At 46.0% G+C, this 22,721-nt stretch overlaps 1 protein-coding gene across 2 annotated transcripts in view; it reads left to right on the top strand.

The window, feature by feature from the left end:
* The window catches only part of FAM120A (family with sequence similarity 120A), a 3,065,969-nt gene that overhangs the window by 502,358 nt on the left and 2,540,890 nt on the right, over positions 1–22,721 (top strand). For both annotated transcript variants that reach the window (XM_044078130.1, XM_044078129.1), the window contains exon 3: positions 22,560–22,642. In XM_044078130.1, the coding sequence (XP_043934065.1) occupies positions 22,560–22,642 (83 nt within the window). The remainder of the gene's footprint in view (positions 1–22,559; positions 22,643–22,721) is intronic.

Raw genomic sequence — 22,721 nt, 5'->3', positions numbered from 1 at the left:
AAGGTATACACTTATGCAACTTTGGCCGTTAGGGCCTTAAACTGCCAGTTTCATATGTTCAAGTATCAGCAGCATGTTATTGGATTGCTAAAGCAGAAAATTATGTTGATTCCTGATTGTGCTGAAAATAAGGATTTACAGGATTTACTGCATTCATCTGAACAAGTTGGAGAACATACTTTACAATGTGGTTTTGATTCACTAGAGGCATCTTGCAGGGCTGCTGTAACTGGGTCTGTACTTAGAAGGCATGCTTGGCTTAAGGAGCAATCCTTGCCAGATCATGTTAAAGCAAAATTACTGGATGCTCCCTTAAATCAGGACTGCCTGTTTGGCAACAAGGCAGAAGAAGTTCTTAAAAAGATGGAGGAAAAGCTAAATCTATGCAAACTGTTAAAGATTTCTGACAGGTACAACCTCCAAGGTTTAGTAGGCATTGGCCTTCCAAGAATTGGTCCTTTCCTGCCTCTTCCACACCTTCTCAGTCCATACCCAGATCCAGCAGAGCACCCAGGCTTCAGTCCTAGGGTATGCACAGGACTAAGCAGTGGGGGGGCCTCCACTTCCAAATCTGGGAGTAATAAAACTCCCTCCTATGGTAAACTGTCTCAATGACTTTTTAAAACTTCCAAGCACTTCTCAACTGACCGCCCCTTTGGGGGGAAGATTGCTCTTCATGCAAAGAACTGGGAACTCATTACCTAGGACAAATGGATTTTAAATATAGTGTCCCAAGGATACAGATTTCACTTCCACATGTTACCAACACCAAGCGGGTGTCCAGACCTACCCCCAAATCAGTGGGCAGAAGCCGAAAAGCAAGTACTTTTTTTCTTAAGCATAAGGGCTATTCAGTTGGTACTAGAAGAGGAAAAGGGACAAGATTTCTTCTTGTGACTTTTCCTGGCACCCAGAAAAGACAGTTCATGGCGTCCTATCCTGGACCTGTCTACTCTAAACACCTTTTTGGTGATTCCAAAATTCAAGATTCTGACTCTTCACCAGTTGCTTCCTGTGCTAGGCAAAGATGCCTGGTTGGCAACACTAGATTTAAAGGAAGCATACCTGCACATCCCAATCAGGGAATCTTGCAGAAGATACGTACGCTTCAAAGCAGGCTACATGCACCATCAGTTCTCTACACTGCCCTTTGGCTTATCTACTGCGCCCAGGGTATTCACAAAGTGCCTAGCTCCAGTAATTGCATTTTGCAGGCAAATCAAATATACCCATATCTGGACGATTGTCTACTTCAGGCAGAAAGCCAGGACATACTTTTGAATCATCTGGCTTTTGTACAAAGGGTGCTAACTTGTCTGGGGTACACCATAAACGAAAAGAAATCACACCTGGTACCCTGTCAAATTATATTCCTGGGAGCAAGCTTGAGTACAACTTCCCAGATGGCTTTCCTCACACCAGAGAAACAAATTAATTTGACAGCCTACTTCAAACAAGTGGCCACAAAAACCCTGCTATCTGCAAGGCAAGTACTATAAGCCTTGGGGTTCATGGCCTCCTGCATTCTTCTAATTCCATATGCAAGACTGCATATGAGGAAACTACAGTGGTATCTAAAAAGCCTATGGCATCAACATTCTCAGGATCTAGAAGCAATGATTCCTGTCATACCTTGCCTATGCCTAGAGTTCCTTTGGTGGGCAGAGGCCTGCCACCAAAACAAGGGACTACCATTCACACTACCCCCTGCTGCCCAAACCCTAACAGACGCATCAGACTATGCATGGGGGGCTCACCTGGCAGGGAAGTGCATTCAGGGCAAATGGAACCCAAGTCAAATGCACCTGTCTATCAATCAAAAAGAAATGTTAGCTGTACAGAGTGCCCTGACAGCCTTCAAGGACCACATTCTTCCAGGACAATTAATGGTAAAGATGAACAACACCACTATTATGTGGTACATAAAAAACAGGGGGGGTACACATTCTTACCCCCTCTGCAGACTAGCCATGGCATTGTGGAACACAGCCTTGCGCTACCAAGTGCATCTACAAGCTCAGTTCCTGCCTAGAAAACTAGATCCTACTATAACACTTAACTCTGAGGGTAGGAAAACAAGCTACAAACCAATATTTTTAGAGGAGAATATAGATGCAAATCTTGGTAATTTAATGCCTGTTAAAAAGAAGGAAACAATATTAAGATATACAACAACCTTCTCAGGTTATTCTAATCAAATTAGTAACATAATACATAAAAATTGGCCTATACTTATGGCTATGCCAGAGTTAAGTGTTATAGTAGGATCCAGACCTAGTTTTGCTTACAGAAATAACCAATCTATGAAAAACATGTTGTGTTATAAGGATTTTGACATAAGGCACAATGTTGGCTTCAGTAATAAAGGGACCTATAAATGTTATAACTGCACCTGCTGTGCTGACATTTTGAAGGGACAATAATTTTATACACCCCACAACACATAAGAAATTTTATTTTCATGTCAATGCAAATTGTAACACCACAAAAATTATCTACCTTGCCACTTGTGTGAATTGTCAAGCATTTTATGTAGGGAAGACTATACGGAGGTTGAAAGACCGTATAATTGAATATAGGTCTGAAATAAACAGACAAATACAGACCAATGCCCTATATAAGCATATATATGAGTTCAATACACATACTTTTAGATTCAGATGTATAGATGCAATACAAGTGGGTATGAGGGGGGGCGATATAAATAACCTTGTAGAAACAAGAGAACTAGAGTGGATAATAAGACTACAGGCTGAAACCCCACCAGGATTAAATAACACTACTAGTATAAAACCAATACTAGTTAAACGCCAATTAAATAACTTATAAAATATTATTTAAGTAATATATTATGCACAACACGCTATTTGCATATATTCTCATGTTTTAAACATTTCCCTTTTAAAAAACTTTTTAAAATTCATTGGCTGGTTGATCATGTGATTTTAACTGTTCCTCTATTTAAATGATGTAAATTGTAACATTGTGTAATGCTGATGAAGGGTTGAGAGCCCGAAAGCTTCATTAAAGTTCTGTGTTTCTGTGACAACTGTTGTTCTTAGAGTCTCAGCAGGAGAACCAGATTCTGCACCCTCAGCTTCAAACACTGAACCTAGCAGCCTGGCTAATTACCTAATCTCTCCTTTACCCATCCCTCAGAAAACCTGTGATGGATATCATTTTAGAGGCAAGGAGGCCTAGTACTAGAAAATCTTATGCTGAAAAATGGAAAATTTTCTGTGCCTGGAACCAATCTCAAGGGATGAGCACAGCAGTGCCCAATTTACCTCAGATTTTACAATACTTAACTGAGATGCTTCACAAGGGCCTGTCTTTCTCCTCCATCAAAATTCACGCCTCAGCCATTTCAGCTCATTATAACACGGAACCTCCCCTCTTCTCTCATCCACTGCTCAAGCAGTTCTTCAGAGGGGCCAAAAATTTAAGACCACCTAGGAGAGCTCCCAACTCCCGCCTGGGACCATAACTTTGTATTGGAGAAACTCACTTTTCCTCCTTTCGAGCCAGCTGCTACTGCAGATTTAAAATTCCTTTCTTGGAAAACAGCTTTCCTTTTAGCAATCACTTCAGCAAGAAGGGTTTCTGAATTACAGACCCTTATGGCAGTGGAGCCTTTCATAATCTTTCATGCGGGCAGGGTGTCCCTCAGGACCAGTCCTTCTTTCATGCCCAAGGTGGTATCCAGTGTGGCCCTTAATCAGTCCATTCATTTGCCAACCTTTTTTTCTAATCCACTGAACAAAGGGGAACTGGATACTGCACTCCTTAGATGTGCACAGACAACTTAGATTCTACTTGGACAGGACTAAACCTCAAAGGAAATCTGAACAACTGCTGGTGGCATTTGCTGCAGGGGCAGCGGGGAAGGCTATTTCAAAGCAAACCATTTCTAAATGGATAGACCATTGCATTCATTTCTGCTATAAGCACCATGGAAAACCTATTCCACAGGGGATCAGACCCCACTCAACCAGGGCTGAATCTATCTCTACAGCCTTCTCAGAGGCGTCCCTACCACGGACATCCTAGAAGCTGCTACCTGGGGTTCTGTACATACTTTCACCAAGCATTACCATCTGCCAATTTTTTCTAAATGCAGAGCTGGCTTTGCCACTGCAGTCTTGCAGGGCCTTATTGCTGGTCCTAATACTATCTAAATTCCTCCTCCCACCCTTAGCTTTGGGAATCTACCCTAATGTGATGACTGCAACAGTTAAACACGAAGAACATAGTACAGTTGTGTACACTTACCATAAATGTAGTTGTTCGAGAGTATTCACTGTTGCAGTCCTGGTTACCCTCCCTCCAGCCCCCTTACTTCTTTTGGCTATACCTCTACTCTCCTTTACTAGGCTTAAAAGCTTTTTGGTGTATTTGCTTTTTGTTGGAGGTATAACCTTGTATTTTTATAGATTTCATTGCTTCCCATTAGGGGGGTACCTGACATCTGAGGCAAGAAAAACTGAAGTAATGACTTTGGCTGCATGTTTTATACCCACTGACGACCTGACATCACAGAAGAAGAGAAGGCATATGATGCAGGACCCAAGACTTAATTAATCAGGCCAACTGAGGGCTACTGCAAGCAGATAACCCAAAGATGATGACTGCAGCAGTGAATACACTCGAACATCTACATTTCTGGTAAGTGTACACAACTGTATGTATGTCTACCTCTGTGAGAAGGTACATGTTTAATTGTCTTCCCAAACTTGTAACCCTGCTCAATGTCTTCCCACACTGTGACAGTACATTGACAGTTGTGTAATACCAATATAATATCCTTGATCAGGAAGGATTCACAGCTCACATTTTTAAAGGGCTCAGCAGTACTTGTCTAACAGACAACTAACTGTATTTTAATGTTATCTTTCCCTTTCATCATTCCTCTCTGTCTCTCTGCTTCAGCCGGTCTGAGTTTGAGTCAACTGCAGAGCTGTGTCAGAGGTTGAAGACACTTGTCTAAGTGGATGATAAGCTCAACTCTCTTTCGTACTTAATAGTTTGCAGGTTAAGTGAATCACAGATGTCACATTTTTATTAAAATTTTCCTTCCCAAGTCAGACTGTGCATAGGTTTGTTGTTGGGGGGTTGTGCCCACACTTTGTGCACTTTTTGAAAGCTCTAGTATCCATGTGCAGACAGCTTAAAAACTAATCAAAAGTATAAACCAGAGCATTCTCATAGAACAGCTGAGAGTAAGTGATGAGCACCCTGAAAACTTCAGAAACCAGTAACAGCCACAGGCTAGTAGAGGTGATTGAATCATCAGATCTGAAGTAGTTAACTTCATTTGATCATCAATCTGTGGGTTTCGGATCCAATATGGATCCAAGCTGGCAGCTTTCCACGCTAAAATCCGAGGTCGAAGCCCCCCCCCCCCCATACTACACTGCAACCTCCTTCCAACCCTCAGATCCCGTTTGCCGCGGCTTTGCCAAGACATGATCTCTGAGCTCCAGGCAGGTAGTGTAGGATTTTTCCGGCTTTAATTGTGCAAAGTCAACTTAGTGTGCGTGGAGAGTGTTTACCTTCCCTTTCTTCCTCCCCCCAGATTTTCGTTCAAAAAAAAAAAAAAAAAAAAAAAATAGTAGTAAACCTTTGTATTTTTAGTTAGTTTAGGCCTCTATTTCCCGCCTTTGCTGTGTGTGTTTGTTTGGGTAGGGCTTTAGTTAGCCTTTTTGTTGTTGTGGGGGTTGAGGTGTCAGACTCTCGAAAGCCGACTTTCTCCAAATGCACAGAGTGTATCCATAAGTTATCCCCGGCTGATGGCCACACTTGGTGCGTCGTGTGTTTGGGGGTCCCCCACCTTTCTTCAGGCTGCAAAATTTGTGCAGCCTTTAACCCACGGGCTCTGTGGGATCACAGGGCCAAGTTAATTTTGGCTGGGCTTCTCAAGGCAGAATCTTCTTCTTCCTCTGTGGCCGTATTAGCTTCTGGTCCTCCTCCCCTGTCCGGGAGACGCACTCCTGTTTCTAAACAGGGTGACAGAGGCTAGGAAGGAGAAGCATAGGGAGAGAGACAGAGACAAGGAAAGAGAGAGGGAGACAAAGATAAGGGTCGTAAGAGAACAGCGGACCCATTGGATCCTTTGGATCCTCCTGTTAAGGTGGTCACTACCCCAGACAAGACTCCTAAGCCATCTTCCCCTCGGTTCCATTCCCCTAGATTTTCTCCAGAGCCAGAGGAGGAGGTTCGGCCTGCTTCGAGGTCGTCCTCACATCGGCCCTTTCGGCCGGTGTCTTTGGTGTCCTCCAGAGCCACAAGAAACCCCTCGGAGGCTGACATGGACTGGATGATAACGTTTTTACAGATTCAGTTGCAAATGGGAGTGTTGCTGGCTCCCCCCTCCCGCCAGAGCGGGGAGTTCTGCTCCGATGTTTGCCCTGATAGCTCCTTCTCCGATCCATCCCAAGGTTTCGGAGTCCCTGGATCTGAGGAGCCCTGGTTTCTTCAACCTTGATGCCAGCCATGTCCTCGAGGTTTTCTGATCCAAGCTGTCGGAGCCGTGATTTGGGCATCGGATCCGGGGGGATGAGTGTGTCATCGGCTCCTTTATGGTTGGGACATACCCTTCCTCTGGGTTCGTCTGTTCAGGATTCAGCTCCGATCCCTTCATCGGATCCGAGAGGCACGGTTACTCATCCTGCTAGTTTCAGAGAAGCCTGTTCCCCTTTGGCTTTTGTTGTGGAGAGGGTTCTCTCAGGAGGATCGAGACCCCTCACTCTTTCCTGGGAGTCCGTGCCTGTTCCCTCGCTGCTGAGTGTGTCTTCTGTCATTCAGTCCTCCCAGGGACAGCCTGTGTCTGATATGCCCCAGACGGTTCCCCTTGAGGAATATGAGGCCGTTTGTGAGCCCTCCCTGGAGAGCCCCCCCAGAGGAGGTCCCTCGCAAATGTAAGTGCACATGGACTCCCCGAGTCCCTCACAGAAGATACCGACTTGGAGGAAGGGGAAGAAGCTCCCCCAGATCACCTCCCAAAGTTGTCTCATTTGGAGACTTAATGGAAATCCTCCATCAGAGGGGAGGTTGGTCCGCCCAATAGCCTTCCTCGGACAAGTCTGTATTCCTGGAGGCGTTCGCAGGCCCATCTACCTCTTGGGTGCCCCCCCGGCTGATCCTTTGGTGGACCTCATTACCACCAGAGCTTGGAAGGAGCCAGACACTGTAGAACCTATACCTAAATGGCCAGACAGGATTTTGAGCCCTCCTACGGACAAGCCTGCACTGAGTAAGGGTTCCCCAGTTGATGCCATGGTGGTGGTGGCAGTGGCCACCAAAAAGGAACTGGAGCAGGAGAGTTCCTCGGTCCATCCTCCAGACAAGGAGTCTAGGGTGATGGATCGACTCGGAAAGCGGACGTATGCTTTAGCTACCTTTGCTATGAGGGTGGTGAACTACATGGCCCACATGTTCAGATTTCAGCGCGACCTCGTGAAAGAGTACGCTGAGTCTCCCCCGGAGTCCATTTCAGCCATGGATAAACACTCATTCTCTGCACATATGGCCACTCAAGTCGGTGACTAACACGTCCATGCGTCTACTCTCTCATGCCACCAAGGGAGCCACTAGGGCAGCCGAGTCCGCCATTGCCATGAGGCGTCATGCCTGGCTCTGGCTTTGTGGTTTTTCTGAACCTTTCAAGGCGTCCTTCGGGAATACCCCTTTTGACAGTTCGACCCTGTTCAGGAAGACCGTCTGAGATTCGCTAGTCCAGAATTTAGAAGGATGGGAAGACGCTGTCGGCCATTGGGATCCACTTCTCTATCCCTCAAAGTTCCTTTTCCAGGAATCCGTGAGGGCAAAAGAAGTTGTGGTTCCGGAAGTCTCAGCATTCCCGGGATACTCAGGACTCCTTTTTTCCTAGAGGCAGAGGGGGACAAGTTGGACACCGGCCCAGAGGCAGAGGGGGTCTGAAGAATTTCGGGTCACGAGAACCATTTTCAGATCGACCCACACAGCAGCTCTGAGGGGTTGCCAGATTGCTCCACTCTGGAGGCAGTCAGGAGGGTTTTTTTAAAGCACCTAGCTCAATGGGAGTCCATAACGTCAGACCGCTGGGTACTTCGGATAATATCCAGAGGATATTCCGTTCCATTTCTGACCAGTTCCTTACCTGCAGAGCACCTCCTAGATGTTCCACCCATTCAAAGGGAGGTGGCAGCTTTGTAAATAGAAAAGCTGCTAAACAAAAGGGCAATCCAGCCGGTCCCCCCAGATCAGTCCGGATCAGGCATCTATTCCAGGTTCTTTTTGGTGCCAAAAAAGATGGGGGACTTGAGGCTGATTCTCGATCTATTCATGTTGAACCTATTCGTTGCCAAGAAGAATTTACGGATGGTCACCTTACAATCCATCCTGCCGTTCTCACAGGAGGGAGACTGGATGTGCTGTGTAGACCTCAAGGATGCGTACTACCACATTATGATGAACAGGTGATCCAGGAGGTTTTTTCGCTTTCGGCATGGAGCGAATTACTACCAGTTCAGGGTCCTACCCTTCGGTCTCACCACAGCCCCCAAGGTGTTTACAAAGGTCATGGCAGTTGTGGTGGCCCACCTGAGGCTTCAGGGCATTTAGGTCTTTCCGTACCTGGATGATTGTCTCTTCACTGCCCCCTCCAGGCATCAACTTGTTCAAGCCAGAAATTCTTTCCTTCAGCTGTCAAACTTACTGGGTATCACGATAAACCTTGCGAAGTCCTCTCTTCAGCCTGTTCAGATTCTGGACTTCATAGGGGCGAGAATAGATTCTCTCCAGGCCAAGGTATTTCTGACTCCAAACAGACTTCGGAACCTGATCCATGTCTAGGCACTTCATTCTTCTTCACCCCCAGCAGAGCTAGTTCTGAGGGCCTTAGGGTCCATGGCAGCAGCTATAATTCTGGTTCCTTGCGCACGTCTTCACATGAGTGTTACAGTGGACGTTGCAAGTTCAGTGGTCTCTGTTATACCAGCCGTTAATTTACCCTCTAAGCAAGGTGTGCAAAACTTCCCACATCTTGTGGCTTCAATCCCAGGATCTTCGAGAAGGACGCCCCTTTATTGCGACCCGCCCCAAGCCACGGTGACCACGTATGCCTCTCGTCTAGGGTGTGGGGCATTACTCGGGCAGGACTGTCCAAGGCACATGGTCCTTAAACGAGACCGTTCTGCTAGAGATGAGGGCGTTTCTTCTAGCGTTGCAGGCCCTTCATGCTTTTCTTCCTCTGGGAATGATTTCAGTTCAGTTAGAGAACATGTCAGTGGTCTGGTATATCAACAAACAGGGGGGAACCAGGTCCTACCCGCTTTGTCGAGAGGTCATGAGAGTGTGAGAATGGGCGATCTCCACCAACCGTTTTCTGATAGCAACGCAAATCCCGGGTTGGTCCAACATTTTAGCGGACAAATTGAGCAGGACTATCCTTTTACCCTACGAGTGGTCTCTGAACCATTGTGTAGCGGAACTCAAGTGGGGTCAGCCTTGCTGTGATCTCTTCGCATCACCATCCAACGTAAAGTGCAGCGAGTTTTTCACTCTGATTCCCCCTCAGGGGTAAGCCCCCAGAGACACTCTTGTCCATGCCTGGCCACCTGGTCTTCTTTATGCGTATCCCCCGCTACCTCTAATGATAAAATTCTTGCAGAAAGCTTGTCGGTTGGGGAGCAGGATTATTCTCATAGCCCCATTCTGGCCTCGTCAAGTTTGGTTCCTTTGCGTACGGTTCCATCTAGTAGCTCCGCCCTGGATATTAGATCCCATTCCAGATTTCATTTGTCATCCCTCCGGAATTCCTCCCTCGAATCGGGACAGCCTCAAGTTTACTGCTTGGTTGCTCCAATTCCACTAATTGCCAGGACTCCTGGACTCTCTTCTCCTGTTAAGTCCATTCTGGTGGCGGCACACAAGTCCTCCACCCTTCTGGGCTTCTCAGAGAGATTTGGATCCGTTTACCGCCCCTATCCCAGTGATATTAGAATCTCTGTCTCAGATTTTCCAACAGGGGGCCAACTCGGCCCGGCTGGCAGCTATATCTCATTTTTATGTAGGAGAAAATTCAGGTTCACTAGCCGCTTCTGGGATTTGTAAGACTTTCATCAAAGGCACCCCTTTTGCTGAGACCTCCGATTAAGCATCCTTCCCCTCCGTCTGATTTGACCTTGGTTCTTCAGGCCTTAATTGCACTTCCATTTGAACTGTCAGCTGATTTAAAATTCTTGTCGTGGAAAACAGCCTTCCTGGTCGCCATCACCCCGGCTAGGAGAGTGTCTGAACTTCAAGCCTTGTGTATGAAACCCCCATACTTAGTTTTTCATAAGGATAGGGTTTCTCTAAGGGCAAATCCTTCTTTCCTCCCTAAAGTCGCTTTGGAGTCCAATATCAATCAGTCTGTTAATCTCCCAGTATTCTTCCCTAATTTTCAAAACAAAGGGGAATACAAGCTTCATTTGCTAGATGTCCACAGACAGTTGTGCTTTTATTTACATGGAACTAAACCTTTTCATAAGTCTGATCAGCTATTTGTTTCCTTTGCCAAACCCTTTTTGGGGAAACCAGTTTCAAGGGTGACTGCTGCTAGATGGATTTCACTTTATATTTTGCAGGTATACAAAGATCATGGATTTCTAGAACCAGACAGGGTTCATGCTCATTCTACTCATTCTATGGCTACTTCTGCTGCGTTCTGGTCCAGGGTTCTCTGGGTGACATTTGTTCAGCGGCTACCTGCGCTTCCTCTCACAGTTTTATTACTCATTATAAGTTGGACATGGTATCTAGAGGAAGGGCTTCTTTTGGTTCTGCATTGCTCCGGAATATCCTTCCATAAGGGTCTCCCAAGGTCTTTGGTAGCTGGGGACTCTAGCCCACAGGTTGATTATCAAATGAAGTTAACTACTTCAGGTAAAGAAGTTATGTACTCACCATAACGTTAAATCTGAGTAGTTAGACTTCATTTGTCAGAAGCCTTCCCTCCCTCCATCCATCCCCCTGTCCTTAGTGATTTACGATGGTCCTTGGACTCAGATTTACTGGGTCTTGTGAGCCTAGTCTATGTGATCAGGTCAGGTCATGTCTCTTGGGTTGATGTGTGTCACATTGTGGGTGGCAAACTCGATCTAAGGTTTGGAAGGAGGTTACAGTGTAGTATGGGTAAGGGGGAGGAGCTTGGAGCTCGAATCTTAGCTTGGAAAGCTGCCGGCTCGGATCCGAAACCCACAGGTTGCTGACAAATGAAGTCTAACTACTCAGATGGAACATTATGGTGAGTACATAACTTCTTTTTAGACTTTGGAGAAACAAAACAAAATGCTTTTAAGTAGCAACAGGTATCAAGAAGTAAATGCGAAGATATTATAAGACGTGATGAGGTATGTTTGAAAAGTGAATCCTGCTGCAGCCTAGCGGAGGGGATGAGAAACTGTAGTAAGGTAAAAAATTATTGGTCTTGACCTATTTTGTAGATTGGTAAACAGTAAACAAGAAGGAATTGAAATGCTAAGTAACACCAAATTCTTACATTTTTACATAAGATACGTGCTTGAAAATTTAAATAGCCTGATGCCAATTTTAGCGATCCATGTTTAAGTGACAGGTGAGATCTCAACAGGAGATTGATTTACAGGATATTATGGGAATAGGAAATAGGGGACAGGCTAATAGCAAGGGAAAATTTTAGATGCTGAGCTGGCTTGAAAGCTTGCTGTTTGAGAGGATGGGACCCCTCATCCATATGTATTTGATATGGTAAGTGAATTACTTTTGTCTTGCTGTGGGCTATTTTCCTGTGATCCCTTTGTGTGGTCATGCTGCACTGTCAGTGTAATTAGAAACTTAGTGGATACAAGTATTTATAGCTTATTATTTTCAAATATTTTTATAATTTTGAGAATTTCGTGATAGGTTTCAAAAAGTTGTCAAAAGTGGAATGTCAACTAACTCGGATACAGAGTTGGACCAGGGAATTATAGTGATGTAGATCATAGAGTAGAAACTTTGAGGGGCCATGCAGAGTGTCAGGGGAAAGTAAAAACATGTAATCCATAGCAGAAGGGCATTTGGGGTCTGCTGTTGTCAAGTACTTAATTGAACTTTTCTTTTTCTGACCACTTGTTTTTCTTTTGAGCATATTAATGGAAATCCTGAGCTGGTGACTGACATAATGCTTTCTCTTTTATGTATTGAGCTGTCTTAAGTTGTTACTTGAATGTAATCGCATTTTGCGATTAGAATTGTTAATGTTTTCTTGCCAGACAGTATAAATCATATTCACTTGTATTTTGAGAATTCATGGCATCTTCAATGTGAGTGTGTTCAATCTCGCCGTTTGTTCTTACACACGGGTTCGGAGCCGATCCTCGGCTCCGAGTCGGCCACATCGCAAAGCTCTGAATCTCAGAGAAGCTCAAGACCAGCCCATATCCCACAATCCTCCCTGCCATTACCCAGATCTAGTTTGCCGCTGCAACAGATCGGATCGAGGAGAGCTGGGACCAGGAAAAAACTTGATAATTGCTTACAGTTTCCAGATAAGCTGCTTATTTTTTGCTCATATAAGCTTATATTTCTTAGTTTTATATAGAAGTGCTGTGTGTGTGTGTTTATTATTATATATATATCCCCTTTTATTCTTCAGGCACCTGTTTGTGGCCTAACCCCTTTTTCCTTTTTCTCTAGGTGTGGTTTGTGTGTGTCTTTTTTGTGTATAGTTATATAGGGTTTTTATATATATATATATATATATATATATATATATATATATATATATATATATATATATAGGAATTAGCGATTAATAATTGTTCTTCTCTTAGTATCTGCCTAGTGAAGTGTTTTTGTTACCTTTAGTCATGTCGGAAAAAGCTAAATCCGGCTTTAAGAGATGTCAGTGTGGGCAGAAAAATGTCCATTACTGACTATCACGCTTCTTGCGTTTACTGTCTTGGCCCTCTCCACCTTCAAGAGGATTGTTCTATTTGTCATTCCTTTAGCGGGAGGATCATGACAGATAGACGCAGGAAGCTTATAGACAGAGGATTACTTAAGCCTGCCTTTCAAGAGGCTTTGGACAAGTCGGATCAGGCTTCTAAATCCTCGAAGGGGTCGAAGATGTCGGAGCCCATGTCATCGGCTCCGAGTTCATCTTCTAGGGTTCGTTTGCCGGTTCCACAGACCTCGGGGCCGAGCGTCGAACGTCTATCTTTCACTGAGCCCCAGGTCTTGGAACCGGTGTCGGAGCTGCCACCACCGTCCATTCTTCGGTCGGTGCCATCTTTGGCTCCTTCGACCCGTTCTTCCAGACCGTTATCTGAGACAGATGTGGATCGTGTCGTGCAGAAACTCATGGAAAACACGGCCCTTTCCAAGTTGATTGCAGTTTCCTCCCAGTTGGTGTCGAAACTAGAAGGCCTCTCCATATCTCCAACGGGTTCTCCTTCGAGACCCATCCAGATCTCGGAGCCGGGAGAGGATGACCTGATGATAGTGGAGCCCTCGGTGCCGAAACCGTCCATTGCACGATCGACACCATTGACTTCGACTCCTTCGGAACTGGTAGGGGAGTCGCGGAGCCGACGGTCTCTCCTCGGTTCCGGGACCGAGAGTCGTACCGACATGTCGGTGCCGACTCTCCCTCTCGGGGCCTCGGCACAGACTGGCTCTGCTCCATCCTCGGGGTCGGACCCCACGGCCCTTGCGCCTGGGATGCTCCCGTGTTCTTCGGAACCAGGGGAGTCCTCGGCCCGGGGTTCGGGGGCTTTTGACCTTATGAGGAAAGTATTGTCTGCACAGACAACCACTTCATCAGGGGAATCTTCTCCTTCCCCAAAAGGGCCGCTTTCTGTTTCTGCTCCCACAACCCATCCAAAGAGTAGAGCCCCATTGCCTCAGCCACCCCCAGAGGGTTCCCCCTGTTCCTTGGAGGCCTCACCAGAAGCCCCTTCTGATGAGGTCCCGAGGAAACGGTTGTGCAAGAGGAGGCACGTAGATTCCCCACAGGAATCTCTAACGTCTGACACCGACTTGGATGAGGCAGAGGGGTCCCCCAAGTCACCCTCTGAGGATGTGTCATTTGCAGACATCCTGGAGATCTTGAAACAAGAGGGGTGATTGGCAATCCCTAGCCCCCACTGAGGACGAGTCTGTGCTGCTGAAGGCTTTTGGGGCTCAACCTTCTACCTCCTGGGTGACTCTGCCCTTCGATGAATTAATGGAATTGATTGCTCGAAGGGCATGGGAGGCACCTGACACAGTGGAACTAGTCCCTAGGAAACCAAACAAGTTTATCACCGCCCTCCAGGATAAAACTTATCTCACCAAGGGAGTTCCGGTCGACGCTATGGTGGTGGCGGCAGCCACGAAAAAGGAGATGTCTGAGTCTTCCTCATCTGTCCATCCTCCTAATAAGGACTCTAGGACTGTGGACAGATTTGGGAAGTGCGTTTTTGGTTCAGCGACGTTTTCCATGCGTTCGCTAAACTATTTGACTCATTTCACACGTCTACAGAGGGATCTCATCAAGGAGCTGACAGATACCCTCCAGGGTAACACAGATGCTGCTGTTTCAGATAAGGTAACAGCACAACTTAACACCCTTATCTCCATAGTAAACTCATCCATGAGGCTCATCTCGTATGCAGCCGAAGGATCGAGTAGAGCTGCAGCGTCAGCGATTGCTCTTCGAAGACAATCCTGGATGCGGCTGTGCTCCTTTGCGGAAGCCTTCAAGTCTTCCTTTGCCAATGCCCCTTTTGATGGTGCCACACTCTTCGGGCCCAAGGTTAAGGAGACTCTGACTCGGTGTGAGCAAGAGGGAAAGACCCTGTCTGCTGTCGGGGTCCGTTTTTCCGCTCCTACTAGACCGTACCCCAAAGGTCAACGAGGCGGGAAAATGTGGTTCCGTAAGAATCGGGGAACTTTCCAAACCACACAGAGTGATACCCCCTCCAGAGGCAGAGGGGGGGGGGTAGAAATGGAAGACACCGCCCCGGTGGCAGAGGGGGTCCGCATAACCAAGGCAACAGGGATTCTGTCCCTGGGAAGCCTTTCCAGCACTCCTGAAGGGAGGCTCGGCTGTCCTGCTCTGGAGGCAGTCGGGGGTCGCTTGGCTTTAAAACCACTGGCCTGGCTAAATATTACTTCGGATTCCTGTGTAAAAAGCATTATAACCAGAGGATACAAAATTCCCTTCACATCAACTCCACCTCTACAAAGAAGGTTTCCAGATGTGCCACCCCGTCTGTTAAGCCCAGCAGCTGTAGAAATTTCAAAGCTACTCGAAAACAGAGTCATCCAACCAGTCCCGGCGGATCAAAGAGGATCCAGAACTTACTCAAGGTTCTTTTTAGTTCCAAGAAAGACAGGGGACTGGAGACCGATCTTAGATCTCAGCAATCTCAACACCTTCGTGAAGAAGGAAAAGTTCCGGATGGTCACGCTTCAATCGATCCTTCCATTCTTACAGAAGGACGATTGGATGTGCTCTATAGATCTCAAAGACGTGTACTACCACATCAAAATGGCCAGACCGTCCAGAGATCACCTGCGCTTCCGGCTGGGAGCCAGTCACTTTCAGTTTCGAGCTCTGCCCTTTGGCCTCACCTCAGCCCCCAGGGTATTAACCAAATGCATGGCAGTGGTTGCGTCTCACTTGAGACGACAAGGATTCCAGGTGTTTCCCTATCTGGATGACTGGCTCCTCACCGCCACCACCGAGCGTCGCCTCTTGCAAGCCAGAGACTACACAGTCGACCTTTGTTCCCACTTAGGGATTTTGATAAACTTCGAAAAGTCTTTCTTATCGCCCTCACAGCGTATTTCATTCATCGGAGCAGACCTAGATACACGATTAACACTGCTAAAGCTCCCTCCAATAAGGGCGTCAACCCTCAAACAGCAGGTGGTTCTTCTACTACAGAGCAAGAAAGCCTCGGCCAAACTGGTGTTGAAAGTTTTGGCACTAATGGCAGCGTCACTAATCGCAGTTCCTATGGGAAGATTACACATGAGGATCCTACAATGGCTGCTCTTCGCGCAGTGGTCGTTCCAACACTTACCCCTAGCGCACGAGATTCTGATAACAGACTCTTGCAGACGGGACCTCTCATGGTGGGTGTACAGTCAGAACTTCACTATGGGTCGTCCGTTTGTTCTACCCAGTCCAACGGCCACAATAACCACGGACGCTTCCCTGATAGGGTGGGGGGGGCCTTTTTCAGGGAAGAACAGTCCAAGGGGAGTGGTCCAACATGGAGTACACTCTACACATAAATGTCCTGGAGCTGAGGGCGGTGTTCCTAGCGTTGCAACACTTCCAAGCCCTCTTACCTCTAGGAACAGTAGCAGTTCAGACGGACAACATGTCTGTGGTCTGGTACATAAACAAGCAAGGGGGAACCAGGTCTTACCCGTTATGCAGAGAGGCCATGAGAATTTGGCAATGGGCAGAGTCCACGGGTCGCTTTCTGATAGCAATGCACATCCCGGGGTCATCCAACGTCATTGCGGACAGGTTGAGCAGAGCCATCCTGTTACCTCACGAGTGGTCTCTCAATCCACAGACGGCGGAAAAGAACTTCCGCAAATGGGGCCAGCCTTGCTGCGATTTATTTGCTTCCCTGTTGAATGCAAAATGCAGAAGCTACTTTGCCCTTCTACCCCCTCCGGGGGATGTCCCCAGGGGCGCACTGATACACGATTGGCCCCTGGGTCTCCTATACGCATTTCCACCTACTCCCTTGATTCCCAGATTTCTACAGAAAGCCAGGAAACCTGGAAAGGACAATAATACTCGTAGCCCCATTCTGGCCTCGGCAGATATGGTTCCCCTTTCTTCGAGCCTATCAAATAGAGGAACCGTGGATTCTGGACCCAGTACCAGATCTACTGACCCATTCGTCGGGAGTTCCTCACCCGTCTCTTCAGTCCCTCAAACTGGCAGCTTGGCTGCTCCGCTTCCCTGCCTAGCCAGGTCTGATTTACTCTCCCCGGCAGTTCAACACATTCTGGTTGCTTCTCATAAAGCTTCCACTACTAAACTTTACAGGAGTAAGTGGAAACGCTTTGTATACTGGGCGTCTAGCCAACACTTAGACCCCCTGGTAGCTCCTCTACATAAAGTTTTGGAATTCTTATCTATCCTCTTTCATGAAGGAGCTTCTACTTCCACACTAAGAGTACAGTTGGTGGCCATATCAGACTTCCATATTGTTGAGGAAGGTTCTCCCATTATGTCTCACAGGCTTTGTAAGGCCTTTATGAAAGGAGCCTTCCATCTTAGACCGCCAGTCAGAAAACCTTTCTTTCCATGGAGCTTGAATTTGTTACTATCGCAACTCATGCTGCCACCCTTTGAACCTGCTTCTTCCTGCCCCTTAAAGTTCTTATCGTGGAAGACACTGTTCCTCGTCGCGGTGACTTCAGCTCATAGAGTGTCTGAGTTGCAAGCACTATCGGTCAGACCACCTTACTTGATATTCCATCCAGATAGTCTCTCTGCGTACAAATCCATCTTTCCTACCAAAGGTATGTTCAGTTGCGAATATTAACCAATCTATAGAACTCCCTACCTTTTTCAAGAACCATACTAACAAATTGGAGTATATGCTGCACAAGTTGGATGTTCACAGGCAATTAAGATTTTATTTGGATAGGACCAAAGCTTACAGGAAGACAGATCACCTTTTTGTCGCGTTTGCAGACAATAAAAAGGGCATGGCAATTACGAAACGTACATTATCTAAATGGCTTGCTGATTGTATAGCCTTTGTATACTCTAAATCAAATCATTCCTTACCCACCAAACCTAAGGCCCATTCTACCAGATCCGTCTCCACTTCCTTGGCTCATGTAGCTCGCTTGCCTTTGGACACCATTTGTGCAGCAGCCACGTGGTCTAAGCCACATACCTTCATCACTCATTACAGAGTGGACAAAGTCTCCAAAGACAGGACATCTTTTGGTTCCACTGTGCTCAGGAACGATGTTCATTGTGCATACAGCTGCAGTCATAACAGATGGGTTCTCCTGCCGTCAGGCGGGTCCTCGGTTGGCCGAATTCCAAAGTCTAGGTCCGGCGTCAGTTGTCGTCGCTTCTTCCCTGACGTCAGTGCGACAGGGGTATAAAAGAACCAGCCGACGCCATTTTCTTCAGTCTTTCTTGCCGCGCGGTGCCCGAAGCAGAAGCAGTTCGCAAGTGCCGGTCGGCCAGCTCCTGAAATTACGAAAATTTTGCAACCGAAGTCTTCTTGAAAGCTAAGTACCCCGTTGGGGAAACTTTTCTTGCCTCAGACCGATGTCAGACAAAGTTAATAATTGTATTTCATGTGGGAAGCAAATACCGCATAAGGATTTTCATTCCCTTTGTGTTCCTTGTTTAGGCCCAGACCACGACGTCTCGGTCTGTCGTTTTTATGCTACATTCAACAAACGCACCATTAAGCGTCGGGCGGAGTTCGCCCAGCATTATTTTGGCAAAAAATTTAACTATATTATGTCGTCGGATACTCCGACTCTAGTTTTGTCTAAAAAGCGCAAAGATAAGGACCGACACACAAGGTCCGCGGCCTCTACCGACACCACGCCAAAGCCGACTACAGGTGGTCCGGTTCTCAGCGAGGCGCCTACGCAGCCCCTGACTACCGACGACACTTCATTGGCGGTGTCTTCTGTGCCCGAGGTCGCAGGCTCCTCGGCCCACACCCCAACTACAGATACCGAAGCCACTCTTGGTGGTGAATCTCAAAATGTAGACAGGTCTGCCTCCTCTCAAGGTGTCTTCAGACCTTCCTCTTCTTTTTCCATCAAGGCTTTCACTAAGTCTAAAGCAGCCATGCATTCTAAGAGACAAAGCTACACAGGGCCCATCTCCAGGCCCCATGCCTAAAAAACAGATGCTTAAAATGGCTGAGGATTTAATTACTCATATCAGGGGTTCTCAACTCCCCCCGGACAAAAGGCCCAGAGTGGAGGAAGAATCCCCCCCCTCTGATCAGGCCTCCATTATATCAGAGCACTCTGATGAACAGGACCATTCTTACTCCCCTTTTGAAGATTCTGATGCAGAGGAGTCCATTCCCTCTGTATCCCCCCCAGAGGATTACTCATTTGGGGAAACCTTGCATACCTTAAGGGAACACTTCCACTGGGAAGGCCAAGAGTACTCAGATTCCAAGAAAAGGCTTAGGGAATTTCTCTTGCTACCTCAGCACAGGCCTCTGGCTATACCTCCTGTCTTGGACATAGTAGATGATGTGTACTCGGAGGCCTGCCTTAACCCAGATTCTTTACCTCCAGCCCCAGTCAAGCCTGACCGGTACTACCGGGTTCCTGACTCACACCAATTTCTATACAAAAGCCATGCTGCTGACCCAGAAACTATCTCACAGGGCCCCAAGGGAATTAAGGCCTCCACTGCTAGAAATCCATTACCTTCCGAGAGAGATTCCAGATCCTTAGAAAGGTGGGGAAAAAAGGTATATACCTTTGCCACCTTAACCATGAGGGCATTAAACTGCCAGTTCCATATGCTAAAGTACCAACAGTTTCTGTTATCACAATTGAGAAGTAAAATGTCACAACCTGAACAACCAGACTTGAAAGAGTTGCAGGATTTGATGCGTAGTGCAGATCAAGTGGGTAAACATACCTTGCAATGTGGTTTTGATGCTCTAGAGGCCTCATGTAGAGCTGCTGTTACAGGATCAGTCATACGTAGACATGCCTGGCTCAAGGAACAAACCTTACCAGATCATGTCAAAGCTAAATTACTAGATGCCCCTCTACAAAAGGATGTATTCCTCAACAGATTTGCAATATTTGTCCTGGAAAACAGCTTTCCTTCTGGCTATTACCTCAGCTCGTAGGGTATCGGAACTACAAGCTCTCATGGCAGTGCAGCCTTTTATCATCTTCCATCAGGACAGAGTTTCCTTACGAACCAACCCGTCCTTTATGCCAAAGGTGGTATCCAGGGTAGCTTTGAATCAGGCTATACACTTACCTACCTTTTATCCTAATCCTCAAAACAAAGGGGAGAGATTACTACATTCCTTGTACATCCACAGACAACTGCGTTATTATTTGGACAGAACAAAGCCTTTCAGAAAATCAGAACAGCTCTTTGTCCTATGCTATAGGAGCTCAAGGGAAGCCAATTTCCAAACAGACAATCTCAAAATGGATAGCCCACTGCATACGCTTTTGTTATTCTTTTCATGGCAAAACTGTACCTACAGGCATCAGATCTCACTCCACAAGGGCCACGGCTACCTCTGCAGCTTTCCTCAGAGGAGTTCCTACCAAAGATATTTTGGAAGCAGCTGCTTGGAGTTCTGTGCATACCTTCTCCAAGCACCACCACCTTCCATTATACTCCAAATCTAGAGCAGGCTTTGCCACTGCAGTCTTGCAGGGCATTCTGGCTCCTCCTAGTTCCACCTAGTGCCTACCACCCCTTTCTTAGCTTTGGGATTCTACCCATCTGTTATGACTGCAGCTGTATGCACGATGAACATAGTACAGTTTTGTACCTTCCATAACTGTAGATGTTCGAGTGCTAATACAGCTGCAGTCCAGGTTTCCCTCCCTCCTTCCTCTCTTGGGACAGGCCTATTGGCTAACACCTCCTCATACAACCTGATTGGTGTATTCATTCATGGTGTATTTGCTTGCACTACTGTATTTTGATTATATGGCATTGCTTTATTACACAAATTTATGTATTGCCTTCCTTCTGGGGGCACCTGACATCTGGGGCAAGAAAAACTGAAGAAAATGGCGTTGGCTGGTTCTTTTATACCCCTGTCGCACTGACGTCAGGGAAGAAGCGACGACAACAGACGCTGGACCTAGACTTTGGAATTCGGCCGACCGAGGACCCGCCTGATGGCAGGAGAACCCATCTGTTATGACTGCAGCTGTATTAGCACTCGAACATCTACATTTATGGTAGGTACAAAACTGTACTTTCTCCCATAAGTCACTCGGGGTGACGGAGCTAGGGACGCTACCCGTGTGTAAGAACAAACGGCGAGATTGAACACACTCACATAAAGAAGTTATGTCCTTACCATAACGTTCCATGTGGAGTGTTCATCTCGCCTTTGTTACATTCCCTCCCTTCCCCTCCCCACGTGTTTTGGAAGAACTGGTAGGATTAGATTCTGATCGACTTGTCTTAACCCCTTCCGGGGTATATGGTCCCGCGTATCATGCGGTATATGTTTCTACCCTTAGTTATTGCTATGGTGAGAGAGCGTCTCTGAATGCCTGAGAGTGTGTATAGTTCTTGCACCGGAGGTGTTGGATTTTTGGTCTGGTTTGTTTGCAAACTAGATCTGAGTAATGGCAGGGAGGATTGTGGAATATGGGCTGGTCTCGAGCTTCTCTGAGATTCAGAGCTTTGCGATGTGGCCAACTCGGAGCCGAGGATCAGCTCCGAACCCGTGTGTAAGAACAAAGGCGAGATGAACACTCCACATGGAACGTTATGGTAAGGACATAACTTCTTTTTTCTGCATGTCTCCACAGTTTTACAAGACTTGTACAGATGTGGGAAATCTCAAATGTAGGAATTGTATACTTGGGGTTAAATTTGAGTTTGTTTGAACATGATGATTTGTTTAACTGACAGCAATACTGTCATATGGTAACAATTCCTTTGTCTACAGCTTGCCAAGTTAATGTTTTAAAAAGTAAAGTTCTTATTGATTCTTAATGTGTAGCATGGTGGGCCATTAATTTGTAAAAAAAAAAAAAAAAAAACGGAATGGCCATTTGGTCAGGGTTATAATGTATCTTTATAACTGATTTTTGTCAAGGAGGAACCATTGCAGCATGCATATTGTTTTGTATCTGACACGCTTGTCAGAATAATTTTTCAGGAAGTCAGTTAAATCTGTTTTACCTTTGTGTGGTTTTGTTAGTTCTTCCTGACTGCTTTATCTATTAGAGCTTTCAGCCTGTCCTGGCAGGTAGCAAGTGCAAGGCAATACAGAAGTGAGTGCATGTAAAAGTTCATAGCTATAGTCGTTTTGGCATGTCCGTTTTACCTGTTGGCATATCTTTGGAATGTGGAATGATGGAGACCCAGGCAAAACTAACTCAGACTTCGGGAGAACATGTAGATTCCACATTGTCACACTGGCTGAAAAATCTACTTCTACCCATTTTACTTGCTTTCCTTAAAGCGTTAAAAGTATTTGCCCACTGAGTGCAGAATGTGTGTGTGTATGTATGTGTGTATATGTATATATATATATATATATGTGTGTGGTGTGTATGTATGTGTGCATATGTATATATATATATATATATATATATATATGTGTGTGTATATATATATATATATATATATATATATATATATATATATACACACACATACTTTTTTTTTTTTTTTTAATGTATGTTGCCTGTGTTGTAGGTCATTTGTACAGCACAAGAAAACTGTGACTGGCAGACTTTGGGTAATGATTGTTATGCGTTAACTACATATTTTCAGATTTGATTTTACTGCATTACACGGATAAATGTCTACTCTCTGTTACTTTTCTTTCTAGGTAACCATATCCTGCCTGATGAGGATTTGGCTGCCTTTCACTGGAGCTTACTTGGCCCTGAACATCCTCTTGTTTCTTTGAAGGTACAAATATTATTTTTCCATAAAGTTTACTTTTCTACTACACAACACTATTTCTCATGAGCAGTATGATAAATTTTGG

Source organism: Protopterus annectens, chromosome 7.part0, assembly GCF_019279795.1.
Source record: "Protopterus annectens isolate FY-2018-M chromosome 7.part0, PAN1.0, whole genome shotgun sequence".
NCBI lineage: Eukaryota > Metazoa > Chordata > Ceratodontiformes > Protopteridae > Protopterus > Protopterus annectens.
The sequence above is the reverse complement of the archived record's forward strand: the minus strand, read 5'-3'. Positions and strand labels throughout refer to the sequence as shown.